We start from the raw sequence: 17,107 nt of genomic DNA on the forward strand, positions 1-17,107 counted from the left end.
GCAAGTACTGACAGACAGATTATTTAACACAAATATTAATCACAAGAATGATCAAGGCGATAATTCAAAAGTTCAATTTTGCTTGAAATTAAAGAATAAAAGTGATGGAAAGAAGATAGTGGAAGAGTTGCATATTTTTAAAAAAGAATACTTCAAACATGAATAATTTTAGTTATTCAGTGATAGGGAAAACTAATGATTAGTAAAGATATAGTCAGTTTAGTACAGATGAGACTGTACAATGTACCTGAGATGGTTTTCCATCTGTGCTTATTTTTTTTGTCCAAAACATGCCTAATCCAGTTCTCAGAAATTAAGGGTGGGCAAGTAGGCAAAGCAAAATGAAGAAAACATTTAATAAGTCGAACTATAATGTAACTGAAAAGTGACTGAAATAAACAGAAACGGAGATAAACTGGAGAGCAAATTTGATGGATATGGACAAATCATCAAGCAAGAGATGATTTATATACAAGCTCCACAAGGAATGATGGGTTGCAAAAGCTGGAGTCCGTTGAAAGAGGAAAGAAAATCAAATTAGAGTCAGGGTTAAAGCTAATCAAGAAAGCCAATTGTAGCATACCAATATAGAGAAGTAAAAATGGAAATCAGAAGAGTAATGGGCATTTTTTGTGGGAAGGTCTATAGGTAGTAAAACAGCAATTTTATAAAAACAGAATATAAAAACAAAGGTAAGGGATAATTAAATAAAAACCTATTCGGAGACAGATACTAAATCAAAACTTTTCAAGAGTTTTCAACAGGGATGTGGTTAAATAAATTTCCAGGATACAAACTTTACAAGACAATATTAGCCCAATGGTACTGCACTATAGGATATGTTCAAAATAATTCTCATTCATGTTAGCAAATTTTAAAAAGTCTTCATCAGTTACATTCCAATGTTTACTAAATAATAATTGTTTTAAAGAAATATCTTGGAGCTGTTTTGAGGTATTTCAGCAAAAACATGTTTGTTAGTAATTGAAACCTCTACTTCTCCAAGGACTTCAAATGGAAATACTATATTAAACAAATGTAGCCCTCTGGGGAATATTCTGTCAAAATTTGTTTTAGCCCAGTGGTGTTTTCTTTGCAACACCTGCCCTTATCCTCGCCACTAACCAAAGACTTAAACTACTACTAGGTGAATCAGGGATTTGTGTGCACTTCTTTCATTTCAGTACAGTTGGCCGCAAGTAAAGTCAGGGTTGCGTTCTCAAAAATTGTGATTTTAACATAAGCATTAAATCACAACTGAAGTTCCACTGGACCACCTTTTGCTGAGAAAAAAAATTTAAACATTATACCTATATTCTCTAAAATGAAGTGCAGTATCATTTTAAATTGTTGAAATTGTCCAACGTTGCTAAATAAAAAACTTAAAAAGAACCAAATTAGCACCGTTTGATTGACCAGGCTCATCTAGCAGCAGTTGGTCAGTACAGGGGGACTCCAAGCACTAACTAACTTCTGTAATAAATGGAACCAGGACTGCAGTTTAAATTCAGGAGGGAAGCAAGGACCCAGGATCAGAACGAGCAGTGGAGACCTGTCCTTCAACTGAGATACAGAACCTGCTTAACTTTAAATTAAGACATCAGTCAAAAATCCCAGATAACACAAAGTATGTAGATTTCACATATACCCACAGAAAAGCCCAAGTACCTGTTGAGAGAGCTTGTGGCGAAGAACAGAAGGCATTTCCCACACATCATCTACTACAGCCTTGGCATAAACAAACCTACAGGCGAGCAATAACAGACATCTCACCTGACACACAACACTTTCTCCATCACTCCCTCCCCCACTAGCCCAATGACAACAGACAGACAAACACATACACACAGAGGCAATCCAGTGAAACTGGGCATCTCATCAATCCCCACAATAAAAGTCCAGTGACATTAGGCACCACAGACCCTCTTCTTCAACTCCAAACCCCACACCCACCTTGAACCCAATGACCAGGTACGTCATACCATCCTGTCCACCCATTCCACACTGTAGAAAATCTAGTCTAATCTAATCATAAACCCAGTGTCGTTGGCACCTCACACCCTATTACTACCAAAACCATTAGATGGTCTTTCAGGACATTGTAAGTTGCTCATTGTCAGTCTCTATTCACACCTGTCCCAACCAACCTCCGACTCCCCAAAGCCAGGGTCACTTGAATCGGGGGTGAGTGGGTTCAGAGTACCCAGTGTCTCTGGCCTAGGAGTGATGAGAAGATGTGAAGTGCTCAGTGATACCGGGCATCTCATACCCCCACCGTAAGCCCAGTGACAGAGGAAACCTCAAACCGTCCCTTGTACTTCGATCCCAGTGACACCTTGCACTCAGGAGTTCAGTGTTACCGGGCACCTCACACCCAACAGCCCAGTGAAACTGGGGCAGATCACGTACAGAACCAAACCGCGAGCGGTTCCGGAATGTATCTCCAGGAGCAACCTGAACCCACACCGCCATTGTCTGCGTTCAGGGCAGGTTACAGCGACAGCAGCAACTCACCGCAGGGAGGCCTGTCACAACCTCCGGCCTCAGGTGCTGCACTTACCGGCTCCGCACGCACAGCTGACGCGGTCAATATGGCAGATTCTGCCACGTAGCGGCAACAGGCGACTCCCACCCAGGGGGAGGCGTGGCCTGAGGATGGGGCGCGGAGGGGCGGTTTAAGGGGCGTGGTCCAGCGCCGTGGGTGGAGCCAAAGGGCATCGGGTGGGGAGGACGCTCGAGATGGAGGGTGAGGGGCGGGGCCTCATTACGTGGGCGGAGTCTGTAAGTCATGCGGGGGCGGGGGCGGTTATGAAGAAGTGAATGGCTCATGCCACCTATATTCATCTTCACTCAGAACCAGTATGTCACAGTATTGAGTGCACGTGCCCCAATGCTCAATGCAGGAGGTGAGGATATGGGGAAATTGTACTCCAGCCTTGACCAATCCCTCTCACGGGTACTAGCAGGAGACAAATTAATTGCTCTTGGCGACTCCAACTCCAGAGTTCACAAAAGGAGCGATGTCATCGGGAAAGAGGGGAGGATGGCAAAACTCAACGGCACCTTCTGACCAAATGCCACAATCACGCCCACCTCTACACCATAGAGATGTATAGAACGGAAACAGAGCCTTCGGTCCAATTCGGCCCTGCCGACCAGAAATTCCAACCCAATCTAGTCCCATCTCCCAGGACCTGGCCCATATCCCTCTAATCCCTTCCTATTCATATACCCATCCAGATGCTTTTTAAATGTTGCAATTGTACTAGCCTCCACCACTTCCTATGGCAGCTCATTCCATACACTATCACCCTCTGCGTGAAAAACATTGCCCCTTAGGTCTCTTTTATACTTTACCCCTCTCACCCTAAACCTATGCCCTCTAGTTCTGGACTCCCCCACCCCAGGGAAAAGACTTTGCCTATTTATCCTATCCATGCCCCTCATAATTTTGTAAACCTCTAGAAGGTCACCCCTCAACATCCAACGCTCCAGGGAAAACAGCCCCAGCCTGTTCAGCCCTTCCCCATAGCTCAAATCCTCCAAACCTAGCAATATCCTTGTAAACCTTTTCTGAACCCTTTCAAGTTTCACAATGTCTTTCCGATAGGAAGACCAGAATTGCACGCAATATTCCAACAGTGGTCTAACCAATGTCCTGTACAGCCGCAACATGACCTCCCAACTCCTGTACTCAATACTCTGACCGATAAAGGAAAGCATACCAAACGTCTTCTTCACTTTCCTATCTACCTGCGACTCCACTTTCAAGAAGCTATGAACTTGCAGTCCAAGGTCTCTTGGTTCAGCAACACTCTCTGGGACCTTACCATTAAGTGTATAAGTCCTGCTAAGATTTGCTTTCCCAAAATGCAGCACCCCGCATTTATCTGAATTAAACTCAATCTGCTACTTCTCGGCCATTGGCCCATCTGATCAAGATCCTGTAGAAATCAGAAATAACCTTCTTCACTGTCCACTACACCTCCAATTTTGGTGCCATCTGCAAACTTACTAGTTATATCTCTTATACTCATATCCAAATCATTTATATAAATGACAAAAACCCAGCACCGATCCTTGTGGCACTCCACTGGTCACATGCCTCCAGTCTGAAAAACAATCCTCCACCACCACCCTCTGTCTTCTACCTTTGAGCCAGTTCTGTAGCCAAATGGCTAGTTCTTTCTGTATTCCGTGAGATCTAACCTTGCTAGCCTGTCTCCCATGGGGAACCTTGTCGAATGCCTTACTAAAGTCCATATAGATCACATCTACCGGTCTACCCTCACCAATCCTCTTTGTTACTTCTTCAAAAATCTCAATCAAGTTTGTGAGACATGATTTCCCACGCACAAAGCCATGTTGACTATCCCTAGTCAGTCCTTGCCTTTCAAAATTCATGTACATCTTGTCCCTCAGGAGTCCCTCCAACAACTTGCCCACTACCGACATCAGGCTCACTGATCTATAGTTCATGATTTTATAAACCTCGATAAGGTCACCCCTCAGCCTCCGACGGTCCAGGGAAAATAGCCCTAGCCTATTCAACCTCTCCCTATAAGCTCAAATCCTCCAACTCTAGCAACATCCTTGTAAATCTTTTCTGAATCCTTTCAAGTTTCACAACATCATTTTGATAGGATGGAAACCAGAATTGCGCGCAATATTCCAACCAATGTCCTGTACAGCTGCAACACGGGCTGAGAAGTGGCAGCTGGAGTTTAATTTAGACAAATGTGGGGTGCTGCATTTTGGGAAAGCAATTCTTAGCAGGACTTATACACTTAATGGTAAGGTCCTAGAGAGTGTTGCTGAACAAAGAGAACTTGGAGTACAGGTTCACAGCTCCTTGAAAGTGGAGTCGCAGGTAGATACGATAGTGGAGAAGGCATTTGGTATGCTTTCCTTTATTGGTCAGAGTATTGAGTACAGGAGGTGGGAGATCACCAACACATTGTTCTGACAAAGGGGCAAATACAAGACAATGTGGCGGCACCCATGCTCCAAACACATACTTTGTTGACCACGTCATCATCAGAGCAAGGGATTGGAAAGATGTTAAACTTACCCGCCCAATGAGAGGAGGCACGAATACTGGACAGACCATCCTCCGATCCAATATCAGGATCAATGTAAATAAAGCCCCATCACAACAGAGACAATAAAAACAAAGTTGCAAGAAATTTAACATCGAGGCATTCAAAGACAGAGCAAAAATAACCTCATACAACCAACTCCTCTCCACAAACCTAATGACTCTCGGTGACACCAAGTCACAGGATCCTAACAGTCTCTGGTCTGCCCTCAAGACCACCATTGTCAATGCTTGCAAAAACTCAGTCACTCAAACATGAAGCACCAAGACTCGTTCGATGAGAACTGATAAGCTGGAGGCACATGGTATTTCTGAATGTATAACAACAACTGCACTGAGAAGAGAAAAGGCTTACAGGCAACTAAAGGCAGACGTCCAACAAACTTGTGACATAAAGAACAACTGGTGGGTGGAGAAAGAACTGGAAGACAACAAATGGCCGGTAAACATTATGTGCAAAGTTTCCTTCGTGGTCCAGACACCCACGGCCCTAACCCATTGCTGACCAATGACGGAGTAGCTCTTATCGAAGACAAAAAACACCGTCAAACAGTGCTGGACGGAGCAATTCAGAGACTTCCTCAGCTATGGCTCTGTCTGGATCTGGGCATGCTTGAATGCATCCCACAGCACAATATACACCATGAGCTCAATGACACCCCAGGCCTGCACAAAGTAGAGAAGGTCGTACATCAGCTTAAGAAAAGTAAGGCTGCTGGAGCAGATGGTATCTCCACTGAGGCATTGAACTGTGGAGGCAAAGATCTCCTGCTGCAGCTTCAAAGCCAAGCCTGCCTTATCGGAAGGACAGCATCACAGGAAAACTCCGAGATGTCAGTCATGAGCATTTTCAAAAAAGGGAACGAGTCTGACTGTGGTAACCACACGGAAATCTCCCTGCTGCTGACCATTGGAAAAGTCATCACTAACATCCTCCTCAACCATCTCTTCCCTGTGGCTGAGGAACTCCACCTCAAATTGCAGTATGGCTTTCAGCCATGAAGGGGCACAACAAACATGATTTTCACTGTGCAACAGCTGCAGGAGAAATGCAGATAAAATAACCTACTTTTGTACAGGGCCTTCTTTGGCCTTACAAAGGTCTTGGACACAGTCAACCACGAAGCATAATGGAGCATCCTTCTCACTTTGTTCTGTCACCATCCTTCCACTGTTCGAAAACAACATGCAAATCAGAGTGATGACAAATGACTCAACCACCCGGCCATTCCCCATTTGGACCGGTGTCAAAGCAGGGCAGCATTTTAGACTTAACATGGTTCTCAATCTATCTCACTGCAGTGCCAATGAGCTCCCTGCTGGAGTGGAGCTGACTTATACAACCAGTGGGAAATTATTAAACCTCCACTGCCTTCAGGCCAAAACCACCCAACCAGTATCATTAAGCTGCAGTACACAGATATTGTTTGCGAATATGCAATCTCAGAGGACAAAGTCCAGAGCACCATTAGCACCTTGAAAGAGGCAGATGAGAGCATGGGGCTCACCCAGAATATCCACAAGACAAAGGACCCCTCCACCAAGCTAGGCTGGCATTGTAGAACAAACCCCCAATAATCAAGGTCCATGGAGAGGCCTTCGAGAAAGTTGACCACTTCCAATACTTCAGGAGTGCCCTATCAGCCAAAGCAAGTATTGATGAGATCCAGAATCACATCCAGTGTGCTAGCGCAGCCTTTAGCTTCCTGAGGGAAAGGTGTTCAAGAACATTAGATCCGATATCCTGATCATGGTTGACAGAGGTGTAGTGGTTCCTGCCCTCCTATATGGCTAGATGTGCACTGTCTACAGCAGACACCTCAAGGCAATGGAGCAGTATCAACAGTGCCTGTGTAAGACCCTGCATATCCACTGGGATGAAAGATGTAAGAACGAGACTCCTCAAACAGGCCAACATTCATTGCATTGAGGCACTGACTATCCTTGATCAGCTGCAATGGGCCAGATATGTCAATGGCATGACCAACACAAGACTCCCCAAGCACGTGTTCTACTGCCAGCTCTGAAATGGCAGGCAAGCCCCAGATGGACAGAGGAAGTGCTTCAGTGATGTCCTCAAGGCCTCAGTGGCAAAATGTGGCATTCCCACAGACACCTGGGAATCACTTGTCCAAGACATCCAAAGTAGAGGAAGAACATTTGGGATCTCAAGACTTGCAGTCGGAAAAAAGTGGAAGCTAGGTTGAAATGGTGCAGAGTGTGCTGCCACACCAATGCCCCACCCAACCCCTTCCATCTGCCCCAAATATAACAGAGCCTGCAGAAGTTGCATCAGTTTATACAGTCATCTACAGCTCTACCAGAGAGTGGAAGAGAGTCATCCTCATCTGTGAGGGACCATTAATGAGTGAACAAATGGTGGGGCTGAGAATGGGAAGATTGGGGCGGGGAGGGGGGGGGGGGAAGAGAACAGGCTCCTGGAAAGCACCTCACTGAATACTGGATATAAAGCTGGCACGCAGGCAAGTTTCCCATTGTCCTAGGCGACGTTTCCCGCTAGTTAGTGAACCTGGTTTCCTCCTCTAGCACTTCATCCCTTTAGGCACAAGAGCTACATCTATCTCCTTTTGAAAACAATGTTCTGACCGAAACAAGTTTCAGTGGAAGTCAATTCCACAAACTCACCATTGTCTGGATTTTAAAAAAATCATCTCAGTATTTATGGTTCAAATATGACCCTGGTTCTAGACTCCCCCACCATCAGGAATATTCTTCCTGCATCTAACCGGTCTAGTCCGGTTAGAACTTTATATATTTCCATGAAACCCCCCTCATTGTTCTCAACTCCAGTGTATATAATTCTAACCATCTCAATCTCTCCTAATATATTAATCCTACCATTCCAGGAATAAATTTGGTAAACCTGCACTGTGCTCTCTCTGCAGCAAACACATTTATCCTCAGGAGACCAAAACTGCACACAATATTCCAGATGTGGCCTTAATATTCTGTATAAATTGCAGTCACACATCCTCATTCCTGTACTCAAAACCTCTATGAAATGCTACTGCATACTTACTTTCAGCAACTGGCGGAGGAGGATGCTGAGGTCTCATCAAACATTTTCCTCTCTCAATTTACTGCCATTCAAATAATAATCTACCTTTGTTACTTTGCTCCCAAAGTGGGTAACATCTCATTTATCTGCATAATCCTGCATTTGCCCACTTTCTCAGCATGTCTAAATCACACTTCAACATCTCTGCATCTTCCTCATTACTCAAAAGGTGAGTTAGGGTAAGCTAACTGCAAATTTTGAGATATTACATTGAATTCCCGAATCTAAACTATTAACATTGTGAATAGCTGGGGTCCAATTACTGCGCTAGACCACTAGTCACTGCCTACCATTTCAGAAAAAGACCCATTTATTCCTTTTTTTCCTGTCTGCTAACCAATTTTCTATCCTTCTCAATGCTAGCCCCAATTCCATGCACTTGAATATTACACATTATGTGAGACTTGGTCTAAAATCTTCTGGAAATCAAAATAAATCATATCCACTGGCTCTCTGATCAATTCTGCTAGTTACACCCTCCAAGAATCCCAGAAAATTTCTCAAGTATGATTTCCTTTTGTTTCTTTTGGTAGAATCTTTTGGTTTCTGATTCTACCACTGTTTTCTCAGTTTTCTTCCATAATATCCTTGATAATGGACTCTAGCATCTTGCTCACTACTAACATCAGACTCACTGGTCTCTCAGTTTTTAGTTTACCCCCCTCTTTAAATAGTGGGGTTACATTAGCTACACTCCAATTGGAGCTACACTCCAATCCAGAGTCTAAAGATGACATCAATGCATCCAGTATTTCTAGAGCCACCTTCTGGAGTACTCTGGGATAATGTTTGACACGCCCTGGGGATTTATCAACCTTCAATCCCATCAATCCCTCAAACACCATTTCTCAACTAAACGAGTTTACTTCAGTTCCTCCATGTCCCTAAGCCTTTTGTTCTCCATCATTTCTGATACGTTACTCGTATCTTCCCTTGTGATGATAGAAATTAGTTTTATTCATCAGCCGTTTCTCTTTTCTCCCATTATAAATTCCCCTGTTCCTGACCGTAAAGGATTTACATGAGTTTTCACCAATTTTTTTCACTTTACATACCTATAGAAACTTTTAGTGAGTTCTTACGGTCCCTGCAAACCTGCTCTCATACTGTACTTTTCCATTCTTAAATAATACCTTGGTCCTCCTTTGCCAAATTTTGAACTGTTCCCAATCCTCAAATCCTATTGTTTCTTTCTTGCCAATCTATAGGTCTTTTTTGCATCTGATAGCATCTCTAACTTCCCTTGTAAGCCATGGTTTAGCCACTGTACTCTTCGTACTCGAGCCAGACAGGAATAGCCAAATTTTGTAGTTAAATTAAAAAAGTTTCCTATTAGACAATCTCTGATGTTGAATCTGCAGAAAAACATACTTTTCAATTTCTCCTTAATGTGGTATTTAAACTTTGCAATTATTTTGAATACTTTCAACTTTGGTTAAAATCTGTTTCCACAAGCTTGTCTGCTTACATTCAGGAATTATTTCAATTTATTTTAAATTATTGTAAAACATTCTTGCATCTCTTTATTTACCAGTTTTTGTTAATGTTTTATCACTTTACAACTTCATGAAATCCTCCTAAAACTTAAATTTCCATTTACTGGCTGTTTTGTCATAATTTACTGATTCTAGTCCAGTCATTTATTTTAGAAAGTATATGTATTTTCAAGTTGTTTATACAACCTTCAAATTGTACACTGTCACAATAAAGCACTGTCGTAATAAAGCTTTTAAAAGTCAATTACAAAGCTTGTTGTTTCTCATAAATGCTTATTTTGCAGTATGGTATAATCTTCCTAGTTTTAGAAATCAAAATGGTAGCTCCCATTTATTTTGGCTACTTGGGAAGTTTCCTGCTTTTTTTGAACAAAACAGTTTTTTTCCCATTCTTATTGTGATCGTTTGCACCTGTCACCACTTTTCACTTATTTCTTTGTTCAAGAGGAACAAGCCAGAGACTTGAGGGTGAGAGTTCTGATTTACTTACTTGAACACTTCACAAGAAATGTTAGAGGAATTAAAACTTACTTGAACTACACACAAACAAAATCCCAACCTCATAGCGTCAAGAATGTTTTAGCTGGAGTATGCTTTGGACGATTGTCTTAATGATTTTTAAATGTAAAGAATGAAGACCAACATTTTTCATAAAATACTTTAATGCCAACAAACACATACTAAATTTTAGGAAAAGTTCTACCAAAATTCAAATGTTGAATCGATACACAGCATTCTGTGGACAAGCCACTGTACTTGATAAAGCTTTAGGTGAAAGGAAAAGTTAGAAAGAAACTCCCAGAGCAGCATTACATGTCCAACTGGACTGTGATGATTCAAGAGCATGTAGGACCACAATTGCTGGCTGAGCCAGCAACACACAAAAAGTGAATAAAACACAAATATATTTTGTTTAGAATTCCAATGTAGAAAGTTACTTGACTGAATTGGTTAGCAAATGAACTGTAATAATCCTCAATATCTCTAGGTTGAGCGAAGATAAGAAAAACCTGTTTTTAGAAATTCACTGTTCCTGCCCTTTAATGAAATAAAGCCATACGGACAAGAACAAAAAAAGACAAGGCTGCCCAAGTCAAATGATTTTTCCATTGAGCCTAACATTGGCAACTTGGTAAAGTCTAGGATAAGTGCACCTTGGAAGCAACCATTGTATGTGAAGGGAGATGAGAAATCTTGACAACTAAATCCAAACAAATCTAATGATATAACTATTCAATCCAAATCCAATGCAAGTTAATTTTAACATTATCAACTTGATAATTTTGAAAAATTGTCATCTGTCAATTAACAAAATGAGAATTTTAAAACATCACAAGAGAAAGCTAAATATGACAATTATAATTTTATCTTCAAGGGACACTGAAGTACTTGGAAGATAATTTCTTCCAAAAATGAACAGTGACAAATTTCATTGACTTTCAATTGAGGAGACCCTGACATTTTTTACAATCATATGGCACAATATGCTAGTTAGTATTATCCATTTTCTAAACTTAAGACATGACACTGAAATTTACTTATTTTAGTTTGAATGGATTCTATGAATTAGTACAGCACTTATACAGAAAAGAATGTGCAATGTGTAAAAATGTAGAATAATACGTTGTAAACGTGGTGTTCAAATTCATTGTGAATGAAAAAGGTACTTGCAAATTCTTTTTGGTGACATGGATGTATTCTTATGCCCAGCTATTTCAAAAGGAGCAGCTCAAAAACCAGAAAACAAAATTGCCACCTTGGTCCTCCTTCAGCCCCAATATTCTTAGACCAGTCTGAACTAAAACTGGCCTCAAGTAGTCCTCCCCTCCCTACTATTTTCAACTTTAGACAGCTATCCTTTCAGCCTCCAGATCCAACAGCCTTCCTTAAACACAAAGTTCCTTCCTCTTCACCATTTTCTCCTCTTAAGGCACCGGCTCAAACCTCAAGGATGCAGTTATTGCATTTTCAGTTGTTTATGAAACACTTCTGCAAAGCACATTGAAACAGTGTGTTAAAAAAGGAACAAAAAAAAAAATTGTTGATCAATTGTGATTTCCTTCCACATTTAAAGTGAAACAGATCAAAAGAAGTTTCTCTCAACTTTCTGCCACAACCTATATCACTGGCTACCAATTGCTCCCACATAGGTAGCACTACCTCCCAACCTAACCAAGAGGAACACAAAATGGCTTTGTGGGCATGATGACAAAAAAATTACAAAAAGACTTTTCTCTTGGCTAGGAGAATGCCAAGTAGTTATCACTTTTCCCAATACCTCTCCCGGATGACCAAGTTTTTTTTTGTGTGAGTAAAACCCTTATCTTCCATGCTTTAAAACGAACAGACATGCTGAAGCATGAAAATTCTATGAAGGGACAAAAAAAATCAGACAACAGGTTTTGTAAGAAGTAAATTCATTTATGAAAATCTTCATTGTTTTTGAACAAAGCACTGCATTTACAAATTATACATTGTTTGCTTACTTGCGCAAACAATTTTCTTCAGAAGTAAATTAATGTAATCCTACTTGTACATGATTAATTTAATTAGATGTTTTATATTTGTATTTTACAGCATAAAGAGAAACATACTTGGAAAATATTGGCTAAAGGAATATATTTTATTTTGCCCAATATTAAAATGAGCACTCCACTCAATGAAACTTTAGCCATTACATAAATCTCCATTTTTCTTCTATTGAACAAATCCAAATAGAATGCAAGGAAATAAATCAGGTACCAATGTTATTCAATAATCTTGAAAGGTTAAAAATTCTGTTCCATTTCTCCCTGCCCACCCAAATCCCCAGCCCACAACAATAGGGAAAAGGTTATATTCTCAACTTTGAGACTTGCGAACAGTTTATTTAAGACATCTGCTTCAAAGATTATTAAATCCCATCATGCCTTTCATATTGCCAGTGGCACCTTGTTGGAACTGTCTCATCATTGTCTGTAGACCAGCCATACCACCTAGAGTAGAGCAAAGAACAATTAGTATATCCTCGTGACAAATTTAATCTTGCATCTCTGATTGACTTGAGCTCTTTTGAAAACTTAACTCATACCAAGTCCCTTCATCTATCATCCTGTTCACTGGCCTACATGGATTTATGTTCCAAAGAAAGCTGATTTGGTAATTCTTGATTTTCAAAAATTTTCATGGTCTTGCTCCTTGCTATCTTTATAAGTTCATCCAGCTCTACACCCCCTCAGTTCTGGCCTGTTTTGTATTCCATATTTTAACTGCCTCACCATTAACAGTGATGCCATCAAGCTTTGAAATTCTTCCTAAGCTTCCCTTCTGTGTTACCATCTCCTCCTCCTTGAAGATGCTCATTAATACCATACCTCACTGACTGAGCTTTTAGTCACTTTCCCTAATATTGTCTTGTTAAATTTGATTTGATAATACCCTTATGAAAGATTTTGAAGTCTTTTACCCGTGCCTTCTCAAAGCAAGTTATTATTGTTGCCTTAGCGCATTTGTCTCTAAATATGAACAGAAATGATTGGAATGGGAAAATAGGCATTATCATAGGCTGGGGATCCATTCAGCCATTGAATGCACACCCAGTAGAGAAGATTGTGCTCTATTGGTAGCCAACTTACAATGTCCACCTAAATCAGTCTAAAATGTTCTTGATCATTCACCTTCCTTTTTCATTTTCTGATTACGTCTGCAGCTGTTTTTGTCATATTCTGTTTTACTGAATGAGAGTTTGAGGAAACTACAAGATGTGATGTGAACCTTTAGACTGCATTGGATTTCAAGCACTAGAAAGTGGCTTTAAGCAGCTCCTTTCCAAATGCAATTCAATTCAATAATGTGTCTCTCCCATGTCTATAATTCCTTCATTTTCCTACCACTCACTCCTTGACTTCACCATCTCACCATTTGGTCCAGTAGGTCTGCATTGCTCTTCATTACGTGCCTTCCCTACTTTCTGCCTACACCCTTGCACATGATTTCTATCTAAGTAATCATCCAATGTCCTTTTGAATACATCAATTCAACCTGCCTCCACCACATTCCATATCCTAACTACTTGCTGTATGGAAAAGCATTTCCTCATCACTTTAAACCTGTCCCTTCATGTTCTTGGTCCTTTTACAAGCAGGAACTGCTTCAATCCTATTGATTTTGCCAGTTCTCTCATTACTTTGAAAACCTCTATCAAATCTAAACTCTACCATCTCTCTGAGAACAGTCCCAACATCTACAGTCTACCTTCATAACTGAAGAAGTTTTAATTCCAGGAATCATTCTTATAAATTGCTTCTGCACTTTCTTCAAAGCGTTCACAATGTTACGATAACATGGAACCCACAACTACATAGACAATACTCCACATAAGGTCTGTTTTCTTATTCAAGTTCAGGGTCACCTCCTTGCTCTATACCCCTAATAATAATGCAGAGGATACTGTGCTTTTTATTGACTGTTCTCTTCACCTGTCCTGCCACCTTCGATGATGTGTGCACGCATACATCAACACATATTCACTCCTGAACTCCTTTGGAACTGTCCCACTATTTTACATTGTTTAACAATGTTCTTTCAACCAAAGTGCAACACCTCACACTTGTCTGCATTGAACTTCATTTGTCAGCTCTCTGCAGCACCAACTTGTCAATGCTCTTCCAAAGTTCCACACTGACCTCGTCACAGTTAACATGTTTTCCAAGTTTAGTGTCAGCTGAAAAGTTTGAAATTGTATGTATCAAGAAATGTCCCCGTATCAACTCCTGGGAGCTTCAAATCAAACCTTCCTCCAATCTGAAAGATATCCACTTACCATTGCTGTTTCCTATCACTCAGCTAATTTTACATCTATATAGTTACTACCCCTTTTAGAATATGATCTATAAATCTCAAGTCAAATCAGAACTGCTCATGCCTAGCCAACTTAGAAAAGAAACAACAAAGCATTTTACTTCAATAAAACACCTCAGTACCACCACTTCACCAGGACTTAGAGATAGGTAATAAATAATGCTCATCCAACCAAAAATACCCCTACCCTGTGAAGGAATAAATAAATACAGAAAACTTTCAAAATGTGGCATTTGCAAAAGCAGTAAATTATGAACTGTAATTTTTAAATTACTGAAACTATATAGTAGAGAACTGAATTTTTAAGAGACAATTCTAAGAACCTGATAGCCAGATTGAAGTTTCCACCGTGAAGCACACGATAAATCAAAAAACAGGACGGACAGTAAATAATAGGCAAAAAATGTGACAGCACTTGACAACATACATTGTGAAGTTAAAAAGTGAATGAAACCAGAGTTAAATATATGACAGAGATACTTGCCCATATGATGAAGCACTCGTGGATCCATCATTTTAGCCATCTGCTGGTTGAGCTTGGCCATCTGAGATGGGTTGACATTTTTGGACATATCACCACCTGCACCACAGCAGACAGTATTTTTATATCAACTCACTTAAGTTACTTGAGTTATTAAATTGTATCAGAACTTAAATAAATTGCACAAAAACAGACTTACTCTTTTAATGGTCTGAATTTGTTGATTCCAGTTTTATACAATATTTAGCACACCCTTTTTTGATTGCATTTTGGACCTGTCAATTTTTATTTGAAAATTCATTTGTTGAATATGTGCATTACCAACATGGTAAACATTTATTTGTCCATTGCTAATTTACATTGAAGGTGGAGATGAGCTCGCCATGATCCACATAAGTCCATCTGGAACAGGTAGAACAAGAGTAAGGGAGTTCCAGATTTGGATTCAATGATAATGAAGGATGAAGCTATCGCTGCAAATCTCAACAGTGTATGATCTAAATAGAAGTTTGCAGCATCTGCTGGCCATTTTAGTTTAGATTGCAGAAAATACACTTTTGAGAGGTGCTGTCAAACCAGTTCAGACTTCGTGAGTGTGGAGTTGTTATTTATTGCAGAATTCCAAGCCTCTAACCTGTCTTTACATCTATATGTCCTAACCAGTTCAGTTTCTGCTCAATGGTAATCTACAGGATGTTTAGTGGGAGAAATCACTGAAGTCACAGGAGATGGTTAGATTCTCTTTTGCTGGCGATGGTGATTACCTGGCACAGGCATAACTTTTCATACCACCCAAGCCTGAACTTTGTCCAAGTCTTGTTGCTAATGAGTACAGACTGCTTCAGTACATTGTGCAATCATCTGTAAACACCCCCACATATGAGCTGTTGACTGAAGTAAGGTCACTGTTGAAGCAGAAGATGATTGGATTTAGGATACTGACTAAGGAACTCCTGCAGCATGCCCTGGGGATTTGATGATTGGCTTGAAGCAACCCCAATCGTCTTGCCCATGCTCCAACACTGACCTGAAAATGCTCATGCTTTGAAGGCTTAACACAGAAGACATTCATCATGCATTTCTGCAGTTTTATGGTGCTACAGAATATTTACATACCTTTGAAAAGACCTTTGATTCCTCCCATTTTTTTCACCATTTGAGCAAACTTTGTATATTGCGTCAGGAGTTCTTGAACATCTCTGGTTGTAACACCAGCTCCTCGAGCCACTCTTTGGATCCTTCCTGGTTGTTTACTGAAGAGTTTAGCACCATCTTTATTATCCAGTTCTGGGTGGGGGAGTGAAGAGCAGGTATTACTATCAGTGCAGTGATTAATCTAATAATGCAAAAATTATCAATGTGCTAACAGGCAGATACAACATGATGGTTCTAATCTCCCAGGAACTGAAATGTGTGAGGAGGAGCTTGCATTTCCTGGGTAGAGGAGATTCAGGTCATCTTAGAAGTGAACAGAACAATTCTTCTCATCTTGATGTACATATTGGACAGTTTAGCTCAGGTATGCTCTGCTTTTCAGCTTTAAAATGGGCAGAAGTGCACATTAATTAGGAAACTGTTCTGAATAATTTAACCCTTTACACTCTGACAACATTCTACAATACAGAGGAACCTCTATTACCCAAAGATCAGATTACCCAAAGGAGATCTCGAGGTCCCGATAGAAATAATACAAAGTCGTGTTTCCAACACTGATCGCATCTTTTGTTTATAGTGATTAAAAGTGAACTTGGCTCCTGAAATGCTGCCAAGCCCATGCACCATCTCCAAATGACTGACCTCCTGCCCTCTCTCTCTCCTTCTCTCCACATACTTTCCCTGGAGTTAAATTCCCCTTTCCCAAATAATCTGTCCAACATTGTCCTGTATAGGGCAAAGGTGAAACCTGTCAATACATTGCAGTAAAAAGTTGTGTGTGCATGTGTGCGCATGCGCACGTGGGCACACGCGCTATTTAGAGAGTCATGCCCCAAAAGGCGGCAGCAGTAATCTTGTTGTTGGTGTATCGTCTGGCTGCCGCAGAGAGGGGGCAGTGGGCGGTGTCGGACAGGGTTGGGGGCCAGGATTGGGGGTAGATGGGGGTGCGTGTTGGAAAG

General features: G+C 40.8%; 2 protein-coding genes across 3 annotated transcripts in view; both read right to left on the minus strand.

Annotated features, from left to right (window-relative positions):
• The window catches only part of sec23a (Sec23 homolog A, coat complex II component), a 91,574-nt gene extending 88,869 nt beyond the window's left edge, over nucleotides 1–2,705 (minus strand). Inside the window, exon 1 of one of the 2 annotated variants that reach the window (XM_043697863.1) lies at nucleotides 2,561–2,705. The gene's annotated coding sequence lies outside the window, so the exon portion shown is untranslated. Of the gene's footprint in view, nucleotides 1–2,514 lie in introns of both variants that reach the window. The other variant, XM_043697864.1, reaches the window with a different exon arrangement.
• A 9,368-nt stretch (nucleotides 2,706–12,073) lies between these two features.
• The window catches only part of srp54 (signal recognition particle 54), a 38,150-nt gene continuing 33,116 nt past the window's right edge, over nucleotides 12,074–17,107 (minus strand). Inside the window, exons 15-17 of the mRNA XM_043697871.1 lie at nucleotides 16,110–16,280; nucleotides 14,997–15,092; nucleotides 12,074–12,648 (exon numbers count right to left, since the gene is read on the minus strand). Of these exons, the coding sequence (XP_043553806.1) occupies nucleotides 12,557–12,648; nucleotides 14,997–15,092; nucleotides 16,110–16,280 (359 nt within the window). The 3' untranslated portion in view covers nucleotides 12,074–12,556. The remainder of the gene's footprint in view (nucleotides 12,649–14,996; nucleotides 15,093–16,109; nucleotides 16,281–17,107) is intronic.

This window comes from Chiloscyllium plagiosum, chromosome 10 (assembly GCF_004010195.1).
Source record: "Chiloscyllium plagiosum isolate BGI_BamShark_2017 chromosome 10, ASM401019v2, whole genome shotgun sequence".
NCBI classification, from domain to species: domain Eukaryota; kingdom Metazoa; phylum Chordata; class Chondrichthyes; order Orectolobiformes; family Hemiscylliidae; genus Chiloscyllium; species Chiloscyllium plagiosum.